Genomic DNA, 17,871 nt, shown 5'->3' with positions numbered 1-17,871 from the left:
TGAGCTGGTGATGCATTGTGTTAATCTACATGCAATGCAAATTGAAGGGAACATATCAAATTTTCCTGTAAGGTATATACAGTCGAGCCCATTTATAATGATACTGTTTATGACAATATATCGGATATAACGATGAACAACTGGCACCATCCACTTTTGTATGCTTTCTATGGTAAAATAAACCCCTTATTACAATGCTCCAGTGCCGCGATATTGGATATAACGATTGAATCCGGCCACAGCGTGCACCGACAATGTGAGCTGCCGCCGGCATGCGCCGCAAGCTGTAACGCGCCTCATCCCTTTCACCCCTCAAAAAACGAGTTGACTGCGCCGCTTATGAGGGAGCGAGAGAGAAGGAGAGCAGTTTTCCTTCCAAACCACATCTCGGCGCCACTGCTTTGGCTTCGTCCCCGCGGCCGCTCCGAGCTAGCACCACTCGCTGGCACGTTTGATTGTTGTTTCATGTGTGCGCCGCTAAGAATTTGACTGGGTGCCTCTTCAACTGCCTCTGTCTTTCTGCGGATGGGACGTCAGGGCCGATGTTTTGGAAACATCCGAGTGCCTGACTGAAGAGGCAATCGTTGCGTGGATACGTGCTGCGGACAGCAGTGACAGTGACGACTCTGACGATGCGGTTGTGCAGCCTACTCAGGTAGTGTCTTCGCAGGAGGCCCAGCCCGCTTATCAACAATTATCAGTTATAACGATGGGATTTCCCTGGCTCTTGGATACTGTTGTAAGGGGACTAGACTGTACTGTAGTGAAATCTTCATGCAAGAACAAAGCAGGAACATATGACAGAGGAATGTAAGGATGCGGAGTGCAATCACTGCCTCAACTGTCAACACCGAAGTTGGACAGCTCATGCTGAGTTGGAAAATGCATGCCCCATAAAGTGTTTACAGGGGTGAGACAGCTTAATCTTATTTGGGAGCAGTTTTTGGAGCAGCGAAACCTCGATTTTGGAGCAGAAAAACCTTGATTTGGAGCAGAAAAACGACATTTATTGTGTCCCCTTAGGAGCCTAAAAAATCAAATTTTTGGCAACTCACGGGCGAAAAGTGCACTTTTTAGTCGGTTTTGAATTTACATAACAGTGAAACAGCCTTTCAATAAAGTTTTTTTCTAACAGAGTATCGCAAGGTGCGAACTGCACTACCTTTTCACTATAAACTGCACTACCGGTTTACTATACTATTATATCCATTTTTTAAATTATTAGGCTCTATGCGTAGATAGCGTGGAGTTCCATTGAAAATATCGAATTGAAAAACTAAGCAATCGTAAGGCATTTTTATTATCGTGTGAATGCCGAAATTGTTATTTTTGTAATGCCAGACTCGTCTTTACGCACAACTGTAGAGCCACGGCAAAAGTTGCGCAAAGCGAGGTCACAGTCGTCGCACCCCACCAGCCCTCCCATTTTAATCCCCAAGGTGCACGTTAACTACGATCATAATCTGAGTAACGTTGGTATGTTTAGCCACCTCCGTTTTGGCATTAAATTTCACTTCAGATACATGAACCATTATTACTCGCGTGCAATAATAATAGCCCGTCCCTCTATCGGGCCGCCCCTTCTGCAGCGTCGATCGTCCCATTCCCGTCGCTCGCAAGCTCGCTGTGAAATGCAGCAATAACTCAGCGTTTTTAACACCGCAATGTGTCCGAAATTTCACTTCAAGCACGCACTGGCCTCACACTCAAGGCCGAAACCCGGCGAATTGGCGGGCGCCATGTTGTTTTCGATTAACTCCCGTCTTTTGAGCCGCGCAACTTCCCGCAACCACTCAAACGACTAAATGTAAACCCAGCCGCCCCCATAACTAAAACCAAGGTAGAAATCAACGAAGGGCGCTCTGCCTGAACCACAAGGAACTGCTTCGCCCGGCGGCCATGTTTTCACATCTTCACACCAAGATGGCGGCGCCCAGTGATGTCGTTCCGGAGATACGGCGCTCCAAAAATTCCTGTTTTTTTCATCAACTTGCACAAGCGGTTTGACGCCTCAGTACACAAAAGTATTTTTTCTACAGAACTTTGCAGTGGCTTTCGATGGGAAAATTTTAAAAACGCACGGAATATAACGTGTGGAACCCGACATTGTGACTTTCGAAAAAACTATCTCGGGGACAATTTTACGCGGGTTTTTAATGGAATGATCAATCAATTAAACCTTTACACAGAGCATCACCTTGGCGGTGTTGGAAAATTATGCTGTCAGTAAGCATTTTTCCCCACTGAAACTGACGGGAGCATTATATTTCTTGGCTCTCAGACTGTTTTGTAGCAGTTTGGCGCAATTTTTGCAATTTTCAAGCTTTTGGAGCAGCCTGGCGCAGGAAATCAAATTTGTATCAAATCTGCGCAATATGCGCAGCTGTCTCACCCCTGTGTTTAGCATGCACCAGAATTATTTAGCTGCCCATCATGTGTTTGAATATATTCCCAGGCGAAATCTCACAGTGCCTCGTATATATAGGCATGCATTTACTGTTCACAATTAACCTGGATTTTGATTACTTTTCGTTGTTTTTGAAAACACAAATTTCGAACTCCATTCCGTCTAGCGACCTAAGTGTCTTGGCTTCTGTGGCAGGTGCGGCTATAATTCTTGTTGTAACAGAAAAGTAAAGGCCGACCTCCATGCAGCGAAATGTAGGCGAAAAGGCGGCGAACGTCGCCCGGCGGCGATCTACGCGAGAACGCGCGGCGGCGAACGCGACCGGAAGCGGCAAACTGCATTTTGAGGCCGCAGCCAATCACAGCCTTGTACTTCCTTGTACTTCCTGTCCTGTCTTCCATCGGCGGCGTTCGCCGCATCACCTGGCATCACGTTGCATGGAGGTTGGGGTGGACGAAAACTGAGCGGCGCGTCAAACCGCGGCGTCCGCCACGCCAAGTTCACCGAGAAACTTCGCTGCATGGAGGTCGGCCTAAGGGTGCAGATTTTGGCATGTTCAGAACCAATTGTCTTGCACTTCGAAAGTTGCTTATTTTGCTGAAAATCTGCCACCACTCAGGGGCCACAATTTGAAGACTTGATCATTCAACCTTTAAAGGAGCCATGAAGAGAAAATACAACTTCGTTTAATTTGAAAGAACTAGGATTCCGTATCTCACTCAGCTCCATTACAGCTCCAAAAGATGTTTTTTTAACGAAAAAAAAGCAAGAAGTATTTAAAAACATTCAAATTTTGCGCCACAGTGACGTGTTATGAGCAAGAATGACGTCATATGGGCCAACAATAAAACAATTTTCCGCGCGTTAACTGCACGTTAGCATTCAAGTGATGCGGTCAAATGGAACTAGAGGCCCCATTACAGACGTCCAGTCATGTGTCGTCGCGACAGGTCAGTTAGGCGGCCGCCAAGCGCACAAACAAGGTTCCGTGACGTCATAGAAAAGTTGCGGGAAATTGGCTAGGGGGTCGCGACTGCTTTACACGTTTTCTTTCATATTTCCGTTATTTGTTCGAAGATTGCGATGATATTGGTATCATTGTTATCGGGACTAAGCAGTCTTTCTAATAAACACAACTTGTATTTTGTCTTCATGGCTCCTTTAAGGCGGCACATGGGACTTGGATCAAAAACTTTATTTTTACAGTTATGATGATGACAATTGGGGGACATGTGTAGTTTTTCATTTTAATTGTAGATATGAAATTTGTTTCTGTGTAAAATCACTACTTTCAAATTTATTTAGATTTGTATGTTACATTTTTCGACAGCCTTTGCAAAAAAAACCGCTGGAGGGACGCAGCTGAACAAGGTTCCAGTGAAATGTGCACAAACCAAGGAGTGCAATATGACTAACATTATCATTCTATCTAATATGTAGCATAAGTTACAGCCATTTGAGGCTTGGGCCTGGAAGGCAAAACCGGTTTTCCTGGTTCCCATCTTTCATGCCCAAGCCTCAAACAGCTGTAACTTCTGCTACAGACCAGATAGAATGATAATGTTAGTCATATTGCACTCCTTGGTTTATGCACATTTCACTGGTACCCTGTTCAGCTGCGTCCCTGCAGCGTTTTTTTTGCAAAGGCTGTCAAAAAATGTAACATACCAATCCAAATAAATTTGAAAGTAGTCACTTTACACAGAAACAAATTTCATATCTACAATCAGAATGAAAAACTACCCACTTTTCATCATGATAACTGTAAAACTAAAGTTTTTTGGTTTAAGACCAGTGTGCCCCCTTTGAAGTCAGTACTAGAAGTAAATTTAGAAGAGCTTTCCCATCATTTCATTCCTTATTCTTCTGGCTAACTACCGTATTTACTCGCGTAATCCTCGCACTCGCGTAATCCTCGCACCCCTAATGTGAGCCACCAAAACTGGGATTTTTTGATTCCTCGCATAATCCTCGCACCCCCAACTTTGCAGCGGGGAAAGTTGCCTGCTCGCGAAACCCGCATGGTGCATGTGCTCTCCAACGCGCGCCCTCCCCCGGCGCCTCTCCGTTCGGCGGAGAGCGCTGTGTATCCAAGGCCATCCAGGCGCCCTAACAACCTGCATGGCTACTCCCTAACAGGAGCACTAATGTCGTGTCGTCGTGTCGCCGTCGTGGTCCCGTCGTTGAGCGGCAGCAGTCAGTGAGTCACTCGCGTCAGTGGTGGATAGCTCGCTGCCATTTTGAGAACTTTTTGATCTCTTTGTTTTGTGCTTGGTGCCGCTTCGCCATGGGGAAGAACGCCAACTACACTGCCGCTTTCAAATTGAAAGCGAAAGAGTACGCGATTGAACACGGCAACCGTGCCGCAGGCAGGCACTTCGGCGTCACCGACTTCAACGTGTGTTACTGGAGTAGGGCACGCACATACGACGACGAGATCAACGTTCATAGATACTTTTTCAGTTCCGTATCTCCCCGCCGTGGCCATGGAGAGAAGGCGGCCGGCCGCGACTCTCGCCACCGCGGCGCTGCGGTTGCGAGTGGCGCTACGAAAGCGAGCGTCGTCTGCTAGCGGGGAGCGTTCCGCTCGGCATCACCGGTCCTCACTTGTGGCTGCGTACTGCAACAGAAATAACTGTTCGCAGATGTGTCATCATTTTGTTGCGGCCGTTGCAGTTCAAGATCAATTTGAAATGGGTGGTATTATGCAAGGAGTCGTGTACGTACGCCCGGGGGTTTGAAGCGGTGGCTTAAATATCAAGAACGACAGTGTTTTAAATGAACGTTCGCGTAGCAGTGGCTGTAAAGCGTGCACACAAATTATCTTGCCATGCCAATTCCGCAAATTTATTGCATCATGAATGATATTTCCTCACACGACTGTTGGAACAGCTTTCCGTTTTGTGGACAACATAGGAGGTATCGTGCCTCACATGCAACAACGCCCCCGCTTTCATTCCGGCCGCGTAAAAAAACAATTTGCCGACGCTGGCTCGGCTCTTTTTCGAGTGCGGCCGTTATAAAGTTGGCTGGGAGCCGTATTATCGCACTATTCTCGACTATCTGAGCGAAATCGGTGCACTGCAGGGGAACAGGCGCCTCATAGTTGGACAACTCCTCTTGTCGCTCCATGGGCAAGTGCTCTCCTTTTGTAATCACCTAGCTTGTGCGCACACGCTGCCTTTGTGTTTTTCAGAGATCGCCGCCAAATCTGCTTCCGCAATAAATTAAGTTGCTGGGAAAGTTAACGGAGACTGCACCTTCCTTCAGTGTAAGCCCGGTCGATCTCGGCGACTTTACGTTAATGATACCTATACTTTTTCGCAACGTCCTTTTCGAGAAAATGAAGCCCACATGCCTTGCGCGTTTTCCTTAACTCATTGACCGCGCGGGGAAATATGAATCTGATGGCGGCGCTAAAAAGTGACGCTTCTGAGTGTTGCTTCTGTATCTGCTCGTACAGCCACGTGCGGAGCATGTTGGCGTTGAGGTATGCCAGGCTTATAAAAAAACACACAATGCATTGACGGAGCCAACGAAATCCTCGATGAAATCGGCACTGTTCAATAGCGTCGCAAACTGAACGCACTGAAAGGGCAAGGTTCGCGCACAGGGGTAAAAAACAAACGCAAACGAAAGGAAGAAACTTGTAGAGACGTGCAACTACGCCGAAACTTTGAGGTCAGCCGACTGGAGCACGCGTACATGCTCTTATGGAGGAGTGGACTCGGAAGGAACCACTACAAGGAGCAAAAAAAAAAATTATTGCCTTCTGGTACCGGGGAGCTATTGAAAGCTCCATTTACTCGATGTTTATTGTAGCAGTTGGCTTCCAAGAATGTACACAATTTCCAGATGTGTGCGCCCACCCACGCACGCACAGCAAACATGCGGAGCGCTTAACTAGGAAAAGTGGTTTTCGCCGTCCTGCTCCGCTCGGAAGGAAAACATAACTGAAACCGCATGTGAGCGCCGGGATGTCAGCGCGCAAGAAAAGCTCGGTGCGCATGAACCTAGAACAGGCACGGAGAAGAATAATCAGCACCACATGAGAACGTCGACTTGCCGGAGCGCGCGTGAGCGCTGTGCAAAGGCAGCGCGCGCGAGAGAGAGAAAAGAATGGCAGAGAAATACAAGAACCCTCAGGAAAAAAGCAAAAAAAAAAAAAAAATCTACGTGGCGTCACACGTTGCGTAGGGTTAGTGGTCAGGTGATTTTTTTCGCTGTTGGACTCCTTCGCCCTGATGAAAAAACCGGCCCTCCCGGCCCTCCCGGCCCTCCCGCGCCGGCATCTCGGGTTGTGACCAGCTAGCTCTGGCTGGGTACTCGAAAAGAAATAACTGTTCTCGGAAGTTGCTCAACGTTGTTGCCGCGCTATTCCAGTTCGTGATTTATTTGAAACGGGCCTATTATGCAAGAAGGTGTACGTACGCCCAGTGATTTTTAGAGGGGGATAAAATACCAATAAGAACGACAGCATTTTAAATGAATTTTCACGTAGCAGTATACAGATGTCAAGCGGGCACACGATTTCGCTTGCCATGCTAATCACGCAAATTCGTTGCAGCACGAATGATATATATTTCCTGATAGCCATGCGCAGCAACTGCACGCTTTCTTTATGAAAGACATCCGTGTATCCTTTGTTGTTCCGAAGAAATCAAATTGTTTCGCCGGTTAAAGCTAACCCAAAATCCTGGATAAATTAGGAAGTTTTGTATTGATATTTGAATTGCATGTTTTCCGGTTATATTGTTAGCATTAAGAATATTTGTTTGTGTTCACTAATCTGGTTTGTTTTAATAATAGTTCTTTAGCATGAGGATCTATATACATTCCGTCCTCCTCCTCACAGTTGTACATTTTGTAAATGGCACGTGCCCCATGCACGAGGCATGTGCCCAGCCTCCTCACAAGCATCACTGCTAAAGTGGGCTGTAAAATCTCGTACAGCCGACTGCGAATTAAGCAAGTTGGCATTGCACCAAGCCCAGCACATGAAAGGCCAGCACATGTCAAGGCCAAAGCCAATCCCAGCACATGTCTTCACCCGCAAGGGCGAAGACAAACGCAAGCGAAAAGAAGAAACTCGTAGAGCAGACACGCAGCTACACCGCGACCGCAACTTTGAGCCCAGCGGACCGGCCGCGCACGCCGTCAACGCTGCCGCCGGAGCCGCCGACACAGCGCAACTCACGACCGGAGCGCCCTCTCAGCGCCTAGGGTAAACTCGCGCCCGCTTTGGAAGGCGCAGTTCCGAAACTGAAAAAGTATCTATAAACGTTGGACGAGATAGGGCGCGCACCAGAAAGCAAAGGCGGCAATTTCATGATCGCTGATCGATAAGAGACTGTTTACGTTGTAAATAATAAAATAAAAAGAAATAGCTGCTGTTGGCAACACTGAGCTTCATATACAAAAAACGACCGCTACATCTAGCGGGATTGGTATAAGGCAAATTGGCAACACTGTGCACCGGATTTTTTTCCCCGCATAATTCTCGCACCCCTAACTTTGCATTGACTTTTCCGAAAAAAAAGTGCGAGGATTATGTGAGTAAATACGGTATTCATATGTGAATAAATGTTGTGTCACTTGACAGGTTCCTAAAATATAGGGCTTAAAAATTGACGCTGAACGCTAATTATCTCTGCGATAAGTGACTTTTCAAAAAGTTATTGCATATTTGGAATCGGCACAAAAAACGTCAGAAGGCTGTATAGTTTCAACTAAACAGAATAGGCAAAAACACACATACAAAGAACCTTGGAGATCCACCTGCCCTCTCAGAAAAATGGAAGAGCTGTGATTAATCCTGTTTCCAAAGGAGTCAGTGAGAATGGCAAACATGCACATGGTGATGGGCGAGACGCCGACCACGCGAGCAGGGCCGCCATTCTCCTCCTAGTTCCATTCCGCACCAATGTAAGGGACACGACGACTGTCTGTCAAGGGGAACGGGGCGTGAGGAAGACCACAATGCATCGGGATGTACAAACGTACAAATTTTTGCCTGTAGCTGGGCACGCATCATGTACTGATAACACACTGGAAAAACCTCTCAGGTTGGAGGTGACGCCCCTAAAGGGGCTGTCACACTAAACAGACTAGTGTGACATACTACTACACTCCGGATGAAACAAAGACACCGGCCGATCGAAAGTGTGACACACCCACTGATCGAAGCCACCAACAAAACCAGTCGGCCAACTGGTCTACAGACGAATCGCCAGAAATCGATCTTGGACAAAAAAACTGTGCCCCGACGTGATTCGTGCTGCGATAAATCTGCCTCTATTTTGTTAGCTCATTACGGTAAGTGTGTTCAGCTGGTAATGCCCATGAAGTGAAAGTAATTCCACGTTGGCACATGTGTGATCTGTATTTTGGCTAAGGATGCATCGGCGACTTCGTTCAGCTGGGATATCATGGAGCTAAGCTGCACATGCGTGTGAAACTGGTACGCTTCTAGAAAACATACATGCGGGAAGTTACGTGCATGATAAGGACTATCCCGGCTAATTTAGACAATAAGAAACCAACCAAAGTTTGTATCATCAAGCACAAGACCAAGGAACAAGAAGCACCTTACTGCACAGGGCGAACTCGCAGTTTGTGGGACGAGTGCACATTTGCAATAGCTTTTCATGCCTTAACGCAGTAACTGGTGATCGGGTATATTAGTGTGAACTCGAGGTAAGCTCACTCCGTTAGCATTACACAATGTAAAGGGGTAGGGCTTCAGCTTGCTGTATGCAACCTGGGGATGTTACTCCTCAGCGTTGTTGTGCCCGGGGAATCTGGAGAATCAGCCACACACAGCACTTCACGACGGTGCTGTTTCAAATCTCACTTGGAAACATTTTCCCACCTTTTTTTATTTTGTACCGTTATGTATACTGCATTTGCCGTTCATTTTTTCTTGAATGTGACTCGCAACAAAACCTAGACTGCTAGTAAGTGCTTTCATGCCGATAATGCTCTGCTAGCAAATCGAGCAGAACAGCCACTTCCACTTGCACTAATTTTTCAGCATCTGTCTCCTAGCATAGCACTATGAATGTAATTATCCAATGCCGTCAACAATTCCTAGACAACATGGCGCCCGAAAATGCAAATGCCACGTCGGAGGCCCCGCAATGTCTCATTACATTATATGTAGTACTGATTACAGGAGGTTAAACTGCCTCTTATGTAAACACTAATATGCAGTATTTGCTCGCATAATAAACACACTTTCTCAGTCTAAAAAATCGACGCACATTCGGGGTTGAGTTCATTATGTGAATGAAGCGAGCAGTTCCCCCTTCTTTTTTGTCTTTCCCCACCGCCATTTCAGGCGGTTTCCCAGAGGCCCACCTCAGCGATCTGCTTCTTGAGGTCCTCGTTTTCGGCAAGCAGCCGCTGGTGCCGCTCCTCCTCCTCCTTGCTCGTGATGGTGTCCATCAAGCTTCGCACGTCTGCACGCTCGCGGGGCCGCCGCACCAGCTCAATGATCTGCACAGGGCAAAGCGGCCCGCTGTGGCTCCGCCGCGGCCTCCTCAAGCAACGGTGTTGGCTAGATAAGCGACACCGAGACGTGGGATTTCAGAGTGCACGGCAACGATGTCCCAAGTGCACACCAGGAAGCACCATTACACGAACCTGCACTTGGTATTTCAACCCCCGTGCTTCCCCGGCGCGAGCAAGCACTTTCCAAAGTGCCTTTTTGTTTGCTGACAAAGGGAAACCATACAGTGGGCTCAATGCTCAGCCTCAATTTCATCTGTCGCAATCTCAAATTGAACACACCATGGTAGAGGGCTTTAACTTAATCTGGACCACAGTAAGGTGGAAAGCTGGGCGAGTCAGAATGCTTGCATATTTGACACCGAGACGCATGACGGATCACAGCTCTTTGATGTAGGCAGTAACGAAACTCCGCCTCAAAAAACGGCCCACACCTGGAACCCCCACACTTTGGATCGTGTGTACGGTGGCGCTACTGCAGCCACTGCATGCACTATCCAAAAAACATACTAATTATGCAAACTGACAATTTCACGTTAAGCTTTATTTTAAGGGTGCACAATTCTTGTTTTTTGTACTTTCATAAGTTATTCATTGCTTTCTTGACTCTGGTTTTTATGTTGCAATTGTTTTTGTGTCAGCGCAACTGCCTCAACCAACTGGTCGCTTGTGCAGCCACTACAGCACAACATAGGTGCGACCTGAAGTACTAAATTTGCCGTTGTCACTCTAAATTATCTTTTCAAGCGCGAATAAAATTGTCGAAGCGAATTTTCAACTCTTTTTTGCCTCCAGAAGACAGCAGATGATGTGCAGCAGATGACAATGCGCAAATGACGATGCATCTCGCTAGGGCCCCTAGAGTATGCTGAAGGGCCCGTAATCTCGCTGACCACATGGTCGCATTTTTTTTGCCTACTCTTGCTTTGAACGCATACAAAACTCTTGCATGGTGAACACATTGGGCTTCGACTTAACAAATTTACGTAAGCATGTGGATACCATTTTTCGCCCAAGTCATCGAGTGCGGCATGTCAGAAAGTCAGGCCGTGCCTCACAGCGGTGCAGTGGCGAAGAACGTAGTGTAATTAATTTTGTCACCAACAGACAGCGCCACTGTACAGAAAATCCAAAACAGTAGACCAATTGTAGGGCCACTTTTTGATGCATGGAGCCTATGGGGAGTTTTGCAACTCCTATGTCAAGTAACTCCATGATGGAGCCCACGGACACAAGACAGGGCAAGCGTTTACTGACAGCCTTACAGTTAAATTCAAATGGAGAGATAGACACGAAGTCAGCCTGCACGTTTGGGAAAAGAAACCGCATAAAACGTGTGAAAACAAGGTAAAGGCATTGTCAAATAAACTTCCAAAATGCACCAAGGCACACAAGGAGTGAACGTTGAACAGGAGTCAACATGAGTTACACGATGCCAGATGATGTGGCATTCCTTTAGCTAGCTTTCTGGAGCTTGTGGCATTTTGCTTGAAGTCCACTTTTGTCAAATGGGGTAACAAGATATACATTCAGAAATGAAAACCTATTGGGTCCAGGGTTGTTCCCATCCTAGGCGATAGTTTCCTCAGTGCAGTAGGCAGAATGCTTGCTTGCTGCAGTTTATAGGGGTCAGATTGTGAAATACCTATTACACTAGGTGAGTGAGCAATTTAAACCCTCTAAATGATCTGGTTGACACTCTAAAGGCATTCAAAGAATGAGGCACAGGTTAGTTGACCTGCGAAGCTGCTAAGGATATCTGCATTCAGATATTGGACCTTTCTCTCATATCTGCAAATAATTATGCATGCTGGGAACTCTGACATGGTTTAAAGAAACTTCTGTTGCGTTTCCTGCTGTTCCAATCATGAACAGCCTTACCTCTGTCTACCATATGTCTACCAGCTACCATATTTACTCGAATCTAGGCCAATACTTTTTTTTTAAAAGTCGTTTGCAAAAGTCGGGGGTCGGCTTAGATTCGAGGATGCAGCTTTACTGGCACCACTAGACACTCAATGCCATCTCACGGCCACAGGCTTGCAGCTCGCAGGTTTTCAAAGGGTTTTCAGAACTTTATGGTTTTCAAGCTCCATTTTGCCTGTTTGAATGTTGTGAAACATATGTTGTGAACCGAGCTCTCAGTGTTCCGTGCTTGCTTGCGAACGCCGCCGTGTGACCTCGAGAAGCGCCCATGTTCGCGGCACAATAGCACCCACGAAGTGGTGCCACTACACTGCTGCTTTCAAGCAGAAGGTAGTCTTTGAGTCTGAGAGAACTTCAAACCTCCAAGCACAGCACGGCTTCGGAGTCAATGAGAAGAACGTGCATTGATGGTGGAAGCAGCGGAACAAACTTTTCAACTGCGCCGCCAAGCGAATGGCCTTCACAGAATGCAAGAATGATCTACACCACGAGGTGGAGAAGGTAGCGTTGACTTTATCCAGCAGCAAAGAGAGGGTGGAATGCCTGTGACGACGGAGGTACTGTATTTACACGATTGTAGGTCGACCTTTTTTTTTTTGAAGTTTGACAATCCAGTGTTGGGGGGTTGACTTAGAATCAAAATTGAACTTTGTGCCGCTTGTAACAGCAAGAGAAATGAGAAATCAGGGGTGCTACGCGCTGGAGAACGCGCAACACCCTCGTTTCTATGGTTACGGTCGAAGCGTAGCGTTTACCATTGCATACATTCTGGCGTCAATAAAGGTGATGCCTACTTTGAAAGTTGGCGTTCCCGATCTGTGCCCTTTGTCCACTGTAACTAGAGCGGCAAACCTTCCACTAGCACGTCCGGAAGTGCACCGAACGTGACATGATTGTGCCTACGTCAGCGCCGTGCATTGATTCAGGGGATTCGGTAATACTCATTTTGTTTATTAGAGACGAACAAAACGCTTTTTGAATGTGAGTAACGTACTCACGAATCAAGGGAAATCGCGAGCGGCCGCTTGTCAGCTGCCACGTTGTTTGTTTTGATATCACGCGGCAGTGGCTGCTGCCAGTAGCTTTGATACCCGCCGCGGTGGCTCAGTGGCTAAGGCGTTGCGCTGCTGAGCACAAGGTCGCGGGTTCGATTCCCGGCCGCGGCGGTCGCTTTTCTGATGGAGGCGAAAAGCAAAAATGCCCGTGTGTACGAGATTTCGGCGCACGTTAAAGATCCCCAGGTGGTCAAAATTAATCCGGAGCCCTCCACTACGGCGCGCCTCATCGCCTGCGTTGCGTCAGCGCGTTAAACCCTACAACCAATCAACCAGTAGCTTTGATGGTTGTCATCTCGCAGTGAAGGTGCTCTCATGATTTGGAATAATGTTCCCCGCTCAACTCACAATGCATGGTTATTCTGCATGCTTATACAAAAGCTTTTCTTTTTAACATCTACTGCGCGCTCTACGAGCGTATGGCTCTTGTGGAAGCACTGATCATTGATGGAAGAGCCACCGTATGGGGGGTATTGGTAGTTGAAGGAAGAGCTTCTTTTTGTGATACGATTTTCTAGGCGGCCGCATTGCCGCGTGCTTGTGTCACTTCCATGTTGTGCTAAATTGTCCCATCTGTCATAAGTGCCCTGGGCCCGAAGAACTCTCTTGGTGCTCGTTCAAAGCAGCGTTCAAACGGGCTGCTTTCTGTGCCTGCCTTTTTTTTTTTTTTTTTGAGAGATGCAATCTTGGGCGGGGGGGTGGGGTCGACCTACATTCCAGTCGACTTACCATCGTGTAAATACGGTACTAATACAGGCAAAGGCGAGGGAGATCGCAAACACTCGAGGCGTCGTGCGGGCTTAGTTCAAGGCCAGCTGGGGCTGGGTTGCTCGTTTGATAAGGCGGTTCGCGGTTCGGGTTCAGCCTGCGGGTGAGCATTGAACATGCTACGACAAGCACCGCAAAAAATAAAGTGCATGTTCTAGCCTCGGTCCAGTGCGTTTTTTCATTCGGCTTACATTTGAGGCAAGTTTTTTTTAATTTTCTGACCTTCTGTATTTCAGGGGTCTGCCTAGAATCGAGGCCGGCCTAGATTCGAGTAAATTCGGTAACTCTATGGAAAACAGCTGCCTAGAAGCTTTGGATTTTCTTGATAATGTATCTGTGGTCTCCCCACACCTGGGGAAGAATAAAATCTAAAAACACTTTGTAGAGCCCTACATAACATAGTAAGCTAAAAAAAAAAAAAAGAGGAAGAGAAGATAGCAGGGGAATGCAGTGTTGGTGTTACATTATGGGATCCTGTCAGGACTAGCCAAAATCCCAAAACACAAAGAATATGCTTCTCCAAATCTGTACCTTCTATAATACTACTCCCATCCTCTACACCTATCCCATACGACAAGACCCTGTAATTGCCCCACTCGCGACGTCCCGGGCTTCACATCTCAGCTCGCGTGGGAACACCCTCACTGCTTACACTGCCTACCTCTTCCCCTTTCCAAGTGCAGTGGGATAGCAGGCTGACCAGCTCACAGTGTGAAAAAAATTGGGCCCGAGCATGGCCCCGCGGCCTTCTTGAATGTGAAGATGCCACCCACTTCTCTTTTCTTTTCCTTCATTTCGACTGAAATAAGCGTTTTTCACCACCACATGTATAAGAGTTTAATTACTCTTAAAGATGCTGAGGTTGCTTTTCTTGACAAAACAAGCTGATCTGTGCACCTTGTTTTGCGCCTCGCTGACTGTGCACCACTGGTCAATTTATTTGACAAGGCCTTTTGACAAGGCCTTCGCTTCAGTTTTGCTGTTCATTTTTGCATTCTTTGTAAGGTTTTTCCTTCCCCTTCCTAATGCCGGTACCATGCTGCCTGATGCTGTGCATCTATATTTTCCGTTAAACGGTTCCGCTGTGCACAAGCACTTGTACTGTTTCCTATCCGTGTGCTCTAACTGCCTTGCTTCTCCCCGTCGAACATGTAATTCTGACCACCTTGGCGTCTTTTGCCTCCACGAGGCACATGGCCACCATGGCTTGTGATCCAACTGGGGAAGATTTTAGCCCATAGACAACCACTGTAGCCTCCGCAAGTTGTGTACTCCTGCTCATTCATAGCATCATTAGGGTGAACTAGGTAGCTCACTAAAGCAGTGGAAGGAATACCACTACGAATATGCCACACTTATGTACTAAGTAACTCAGAGTCAGGGGCGCTGGAACTGGAAAATGGCAGGGACATGTACCTTCAGACGTTTGTTTCTTTTAAGTTGACCACATCTAAAGCCCTATCCTATGTGCTTTGCTGGAATTGCACCCCTCCCTTTCATTGCCACCCCCACCCCCCAACCATTTTTGTTGTAAAGAGAAAGGATGAGGCAAAACAAAATACAGCAAATTGCCAGGCAGTACTGAGTTATCAACATGAAACGTTCCTGCTTGAGCAAAAGGGGAATGTGAAGAACTAAATTTAAATTGGTTCGGGCTTGTGCACTTGTGAAGATACCTATTCAAGCATGATGCCAGCTAGGCATGAACTCAAACGAAAAGCACCCAGAACAGTCACATGTGGCGTGTTTAACTGCTTTTAATGGACGCAATAGCGGGAGCAGTAGTGCGTACCTTGGGTACAAAGATGAGTGCCATGGAGAGAAAACTGCAGAAGATGATGGCCAGGGCCACAAACGCAAAGGTGGCATCCTGCTGGCTGCCAATCACCAGGGTCACTGGCGCCGTGATCAGGCACAGCACCTGCGGCGGCAGCAGGCACTGCTTTTACACGCACGCTTCGCAGGGAAAGGTGGGTGCAAGCCAAACACAAGCAAGCATCAACGCATGCCACCTTTGGCAAAAGCACTGGCAAAACAGGATTGGAATTGCAGCAGGGTTTGTAGTTGGGCAAGTTGGTACATAACTTTAACAAAACAGCGCGAAGCACGGGACAAAGGGAAGACGAAGACTACACAGCGCTTGTGTAGTCTTCGTCTTCCCTTAGTCTTCGTCTTCCCTTTGTCCCGTGCTTCGCGCTGTTTTGTTAAAGGATTGGAATTAATTATATCTCACACAAATAGATTGACAGACTATCGATAAAAGGTTACAAACAACGATTCTTTCAGATCCAGAGAGAGATAAATGATGTTACACTGCACAGCATTGGTACAGAAAGGTTAAATCAGTGCAATAACTAAAACTCATGGGAGATTGGCAACTTTTACCTATCAAACTTGTGGGGATCCTGGCGCCCGAGCCATTGCGCGATCGCTAGGTTTGTGCCGTTGCGCGGCGCTTCTCCCCTCTCTCTCCCTGAAATGCTGCCTCATCTCGGCACCACTGTGTAGAGCCGAGCTGTCTTCTCAAACTCCTGCCCGAGGTGAAGGCTGCAGCGACCGTTGCGGTGATAAAACACTGTCATGCAGCGGGCGCTCCGCCCTGGTGTTGGAGCTAACCTCACCTCATTGGCCCGTTTGAACGATTCCCGAACCCCACTCTCGCTGGGATGCGAACGCACGCCCTGCGCGGGGGTCCGTTCGGGGGGACGCTTCCAGGACGCTGAAGGCGTTGGCCGAAGGTATGTGACACTTTCTTTACCAGCCGGCTGCAACTCTGCGGCGCCGGCGAAAGCCCACCAGCCCTTCCGGCTGCGGCCCGTGCCTAAGGCTGCTCCTGTTGCCCCTACGCTTGCATATAGTAAGGCCGCACCTACCACTCGACGATCACGTCGTGCAGTACGCGCCTGTGAGCGAATGGGCCCCGTCTCCGTCGCTGCTGCGAGCTGATCTGGCCAGCACAGCAATGCGCGCGCGCACCACGTGCGCGCACCCCGGAATTTGCCCTGACCGAAGAGTCTACTGGCTTTGCGCCAACGAACCCCATCACCCCTTTCACCTCAAGGGAAGTGCGTACTTGTACTGTAAATTATGTAACCGGGACGTTAATGTAAAATAAACGTCTTCCCTCCGTACCCTGGGCATATTCCTTTGTTGCCCCCTTTCTCCACCTGCCCAACAGAGGTGGTGTTGATTTGGCGCGACGGCGTTTCAGTTTCGTGAGCGTGCTCAACTAGCTCAAACCCACGGTGGTTCCTCGCAGTGTGCATGAATGCCTGCCTTGTGCAATGCTAGGGTTATGCATATTGTGAGGCAGAGAGACCACAAACTTCAAGAGAATGCTAATGCACTCCCGAACAGAATCACATGAGCGTAGTCAGGGAAAGAAACAATGAAAGAAAAAGAGAGTTCAGATAAGAACACAGATTTCAAGATCAGTTCAGTCAGTGCACAGTGCCTCACTTCAAAAACAGAGCACATACATATACTGAACTTTCTCGGCGTACAAAAGGGTGCACAACTTTTGGGCATTAAAAAAAAGAAAGAAAAACTGGCACAGCTTGCACTAGTGGTGTGAGGCTAGAGAAACAGCGGAGCTTGGGGTCGGCCTAGCTTCTTCCGGGTTTGGTTTTGCTAGGTTTTTCTATTTCTAGGCTTCGGCGCGATACTCGGGGGTGGTCTCATATTTTCTCCAGCAATGACAAGAGGGCGTTTGCACTGCACTTGTAACTTCTTTGGCCAACTGATATTTTGCGGGAGTGCGAACGAAGTGCTCAGCGTGGAATCACGAGGCGCTGTGTGTCTGATCGCTCATTGTGATCACTCCACCAACTTTTCTTCGATAAAAACACACTTCCCTAGGGTGACACCCATTTAGAGAGCTTGTCCGGAGCAAATGCTTACCACAACATTGTATATGCTCATGCCGACGAGGCGAGAGTCGTTGAGCTGCTTGATTTTGACACTCCGCGTCTCATACGCGAGAAAGATGCCAAATATGAGCAGCAAGCCCTTGTAGCTGTACATCACGCCTGCAAGAAGTGGAGAAGGGGGGCAGGGGAAGACGATTAGCCTGCATTGCAGCGCGAGATGTCAACACATAAAAAGGCACCCTTTGATCTACCTTCGATCACCTCGTCAACATACTTTTGCTTAATTAAGCCCATGAAGCAACCGTGACAGTTGAATGCGCAATACCATTTGCAACCA

At 47.7% G+C, this 17,871-nt stretch overlaps 1 protein-coding gene across 4 annotated transcripts in view; it reads right to left on the bottom strand.

Moving 5' to 3' along the window:
• Positions 1-17,871, bottom strand: part of Gaba-b-r1 (gamma-aminobutyric acid type B receptor subunit 1) — a 78,005-nt gene that overhangs the window by 10,417 nt on the left and 49,717 nt on the right. For all 4 annotated transcript variants that reach the window (XM_077674431.1, XM_077674450.1, XM_077674423.1 and 1 more), the window contains exons 14-16: positions 17,566-17,693; positions 15,458-15,586; positions 9,767-9,904 (exon numbers count right to left, since the gene is read on the bottom strand). In XM_077674431.1, the coding sequence (XP_077530557.1) occupies positions 9,767-9,904; positions 15,458-15,586; positions 17,566-17,693 (395 nt within the window). The remainder of the gene's footprint in view (positions 1-9,766; positions 9,905-15,457; positions 15,587-17,565; positions 17,694-17,871) is intronic.

Source organism: Haemaphysalis longicornis, unplaced genomic scaffold, assembly GCF_048455015.1.
Source record: "Haemaphysalis longicornis isolate Haplotype H1 unplaced genomic scaffold, Haemaphysalis longicornis Haplotype H1 scaffold_1, whole genome shotgun sequence".
NCBI classification, from domain to species: domain Eukaryota; kingdom Metazoa; phylum Arthropoda; class Arachnida; order Ixodida; family Ixodidae; genus Haemaphysalis; species Haemaphysalis longicornis.
Note: the sequence above shows the minus strand (reverse complement) of the source record. Positions and strands in the feature narration are given on the sequence as shown.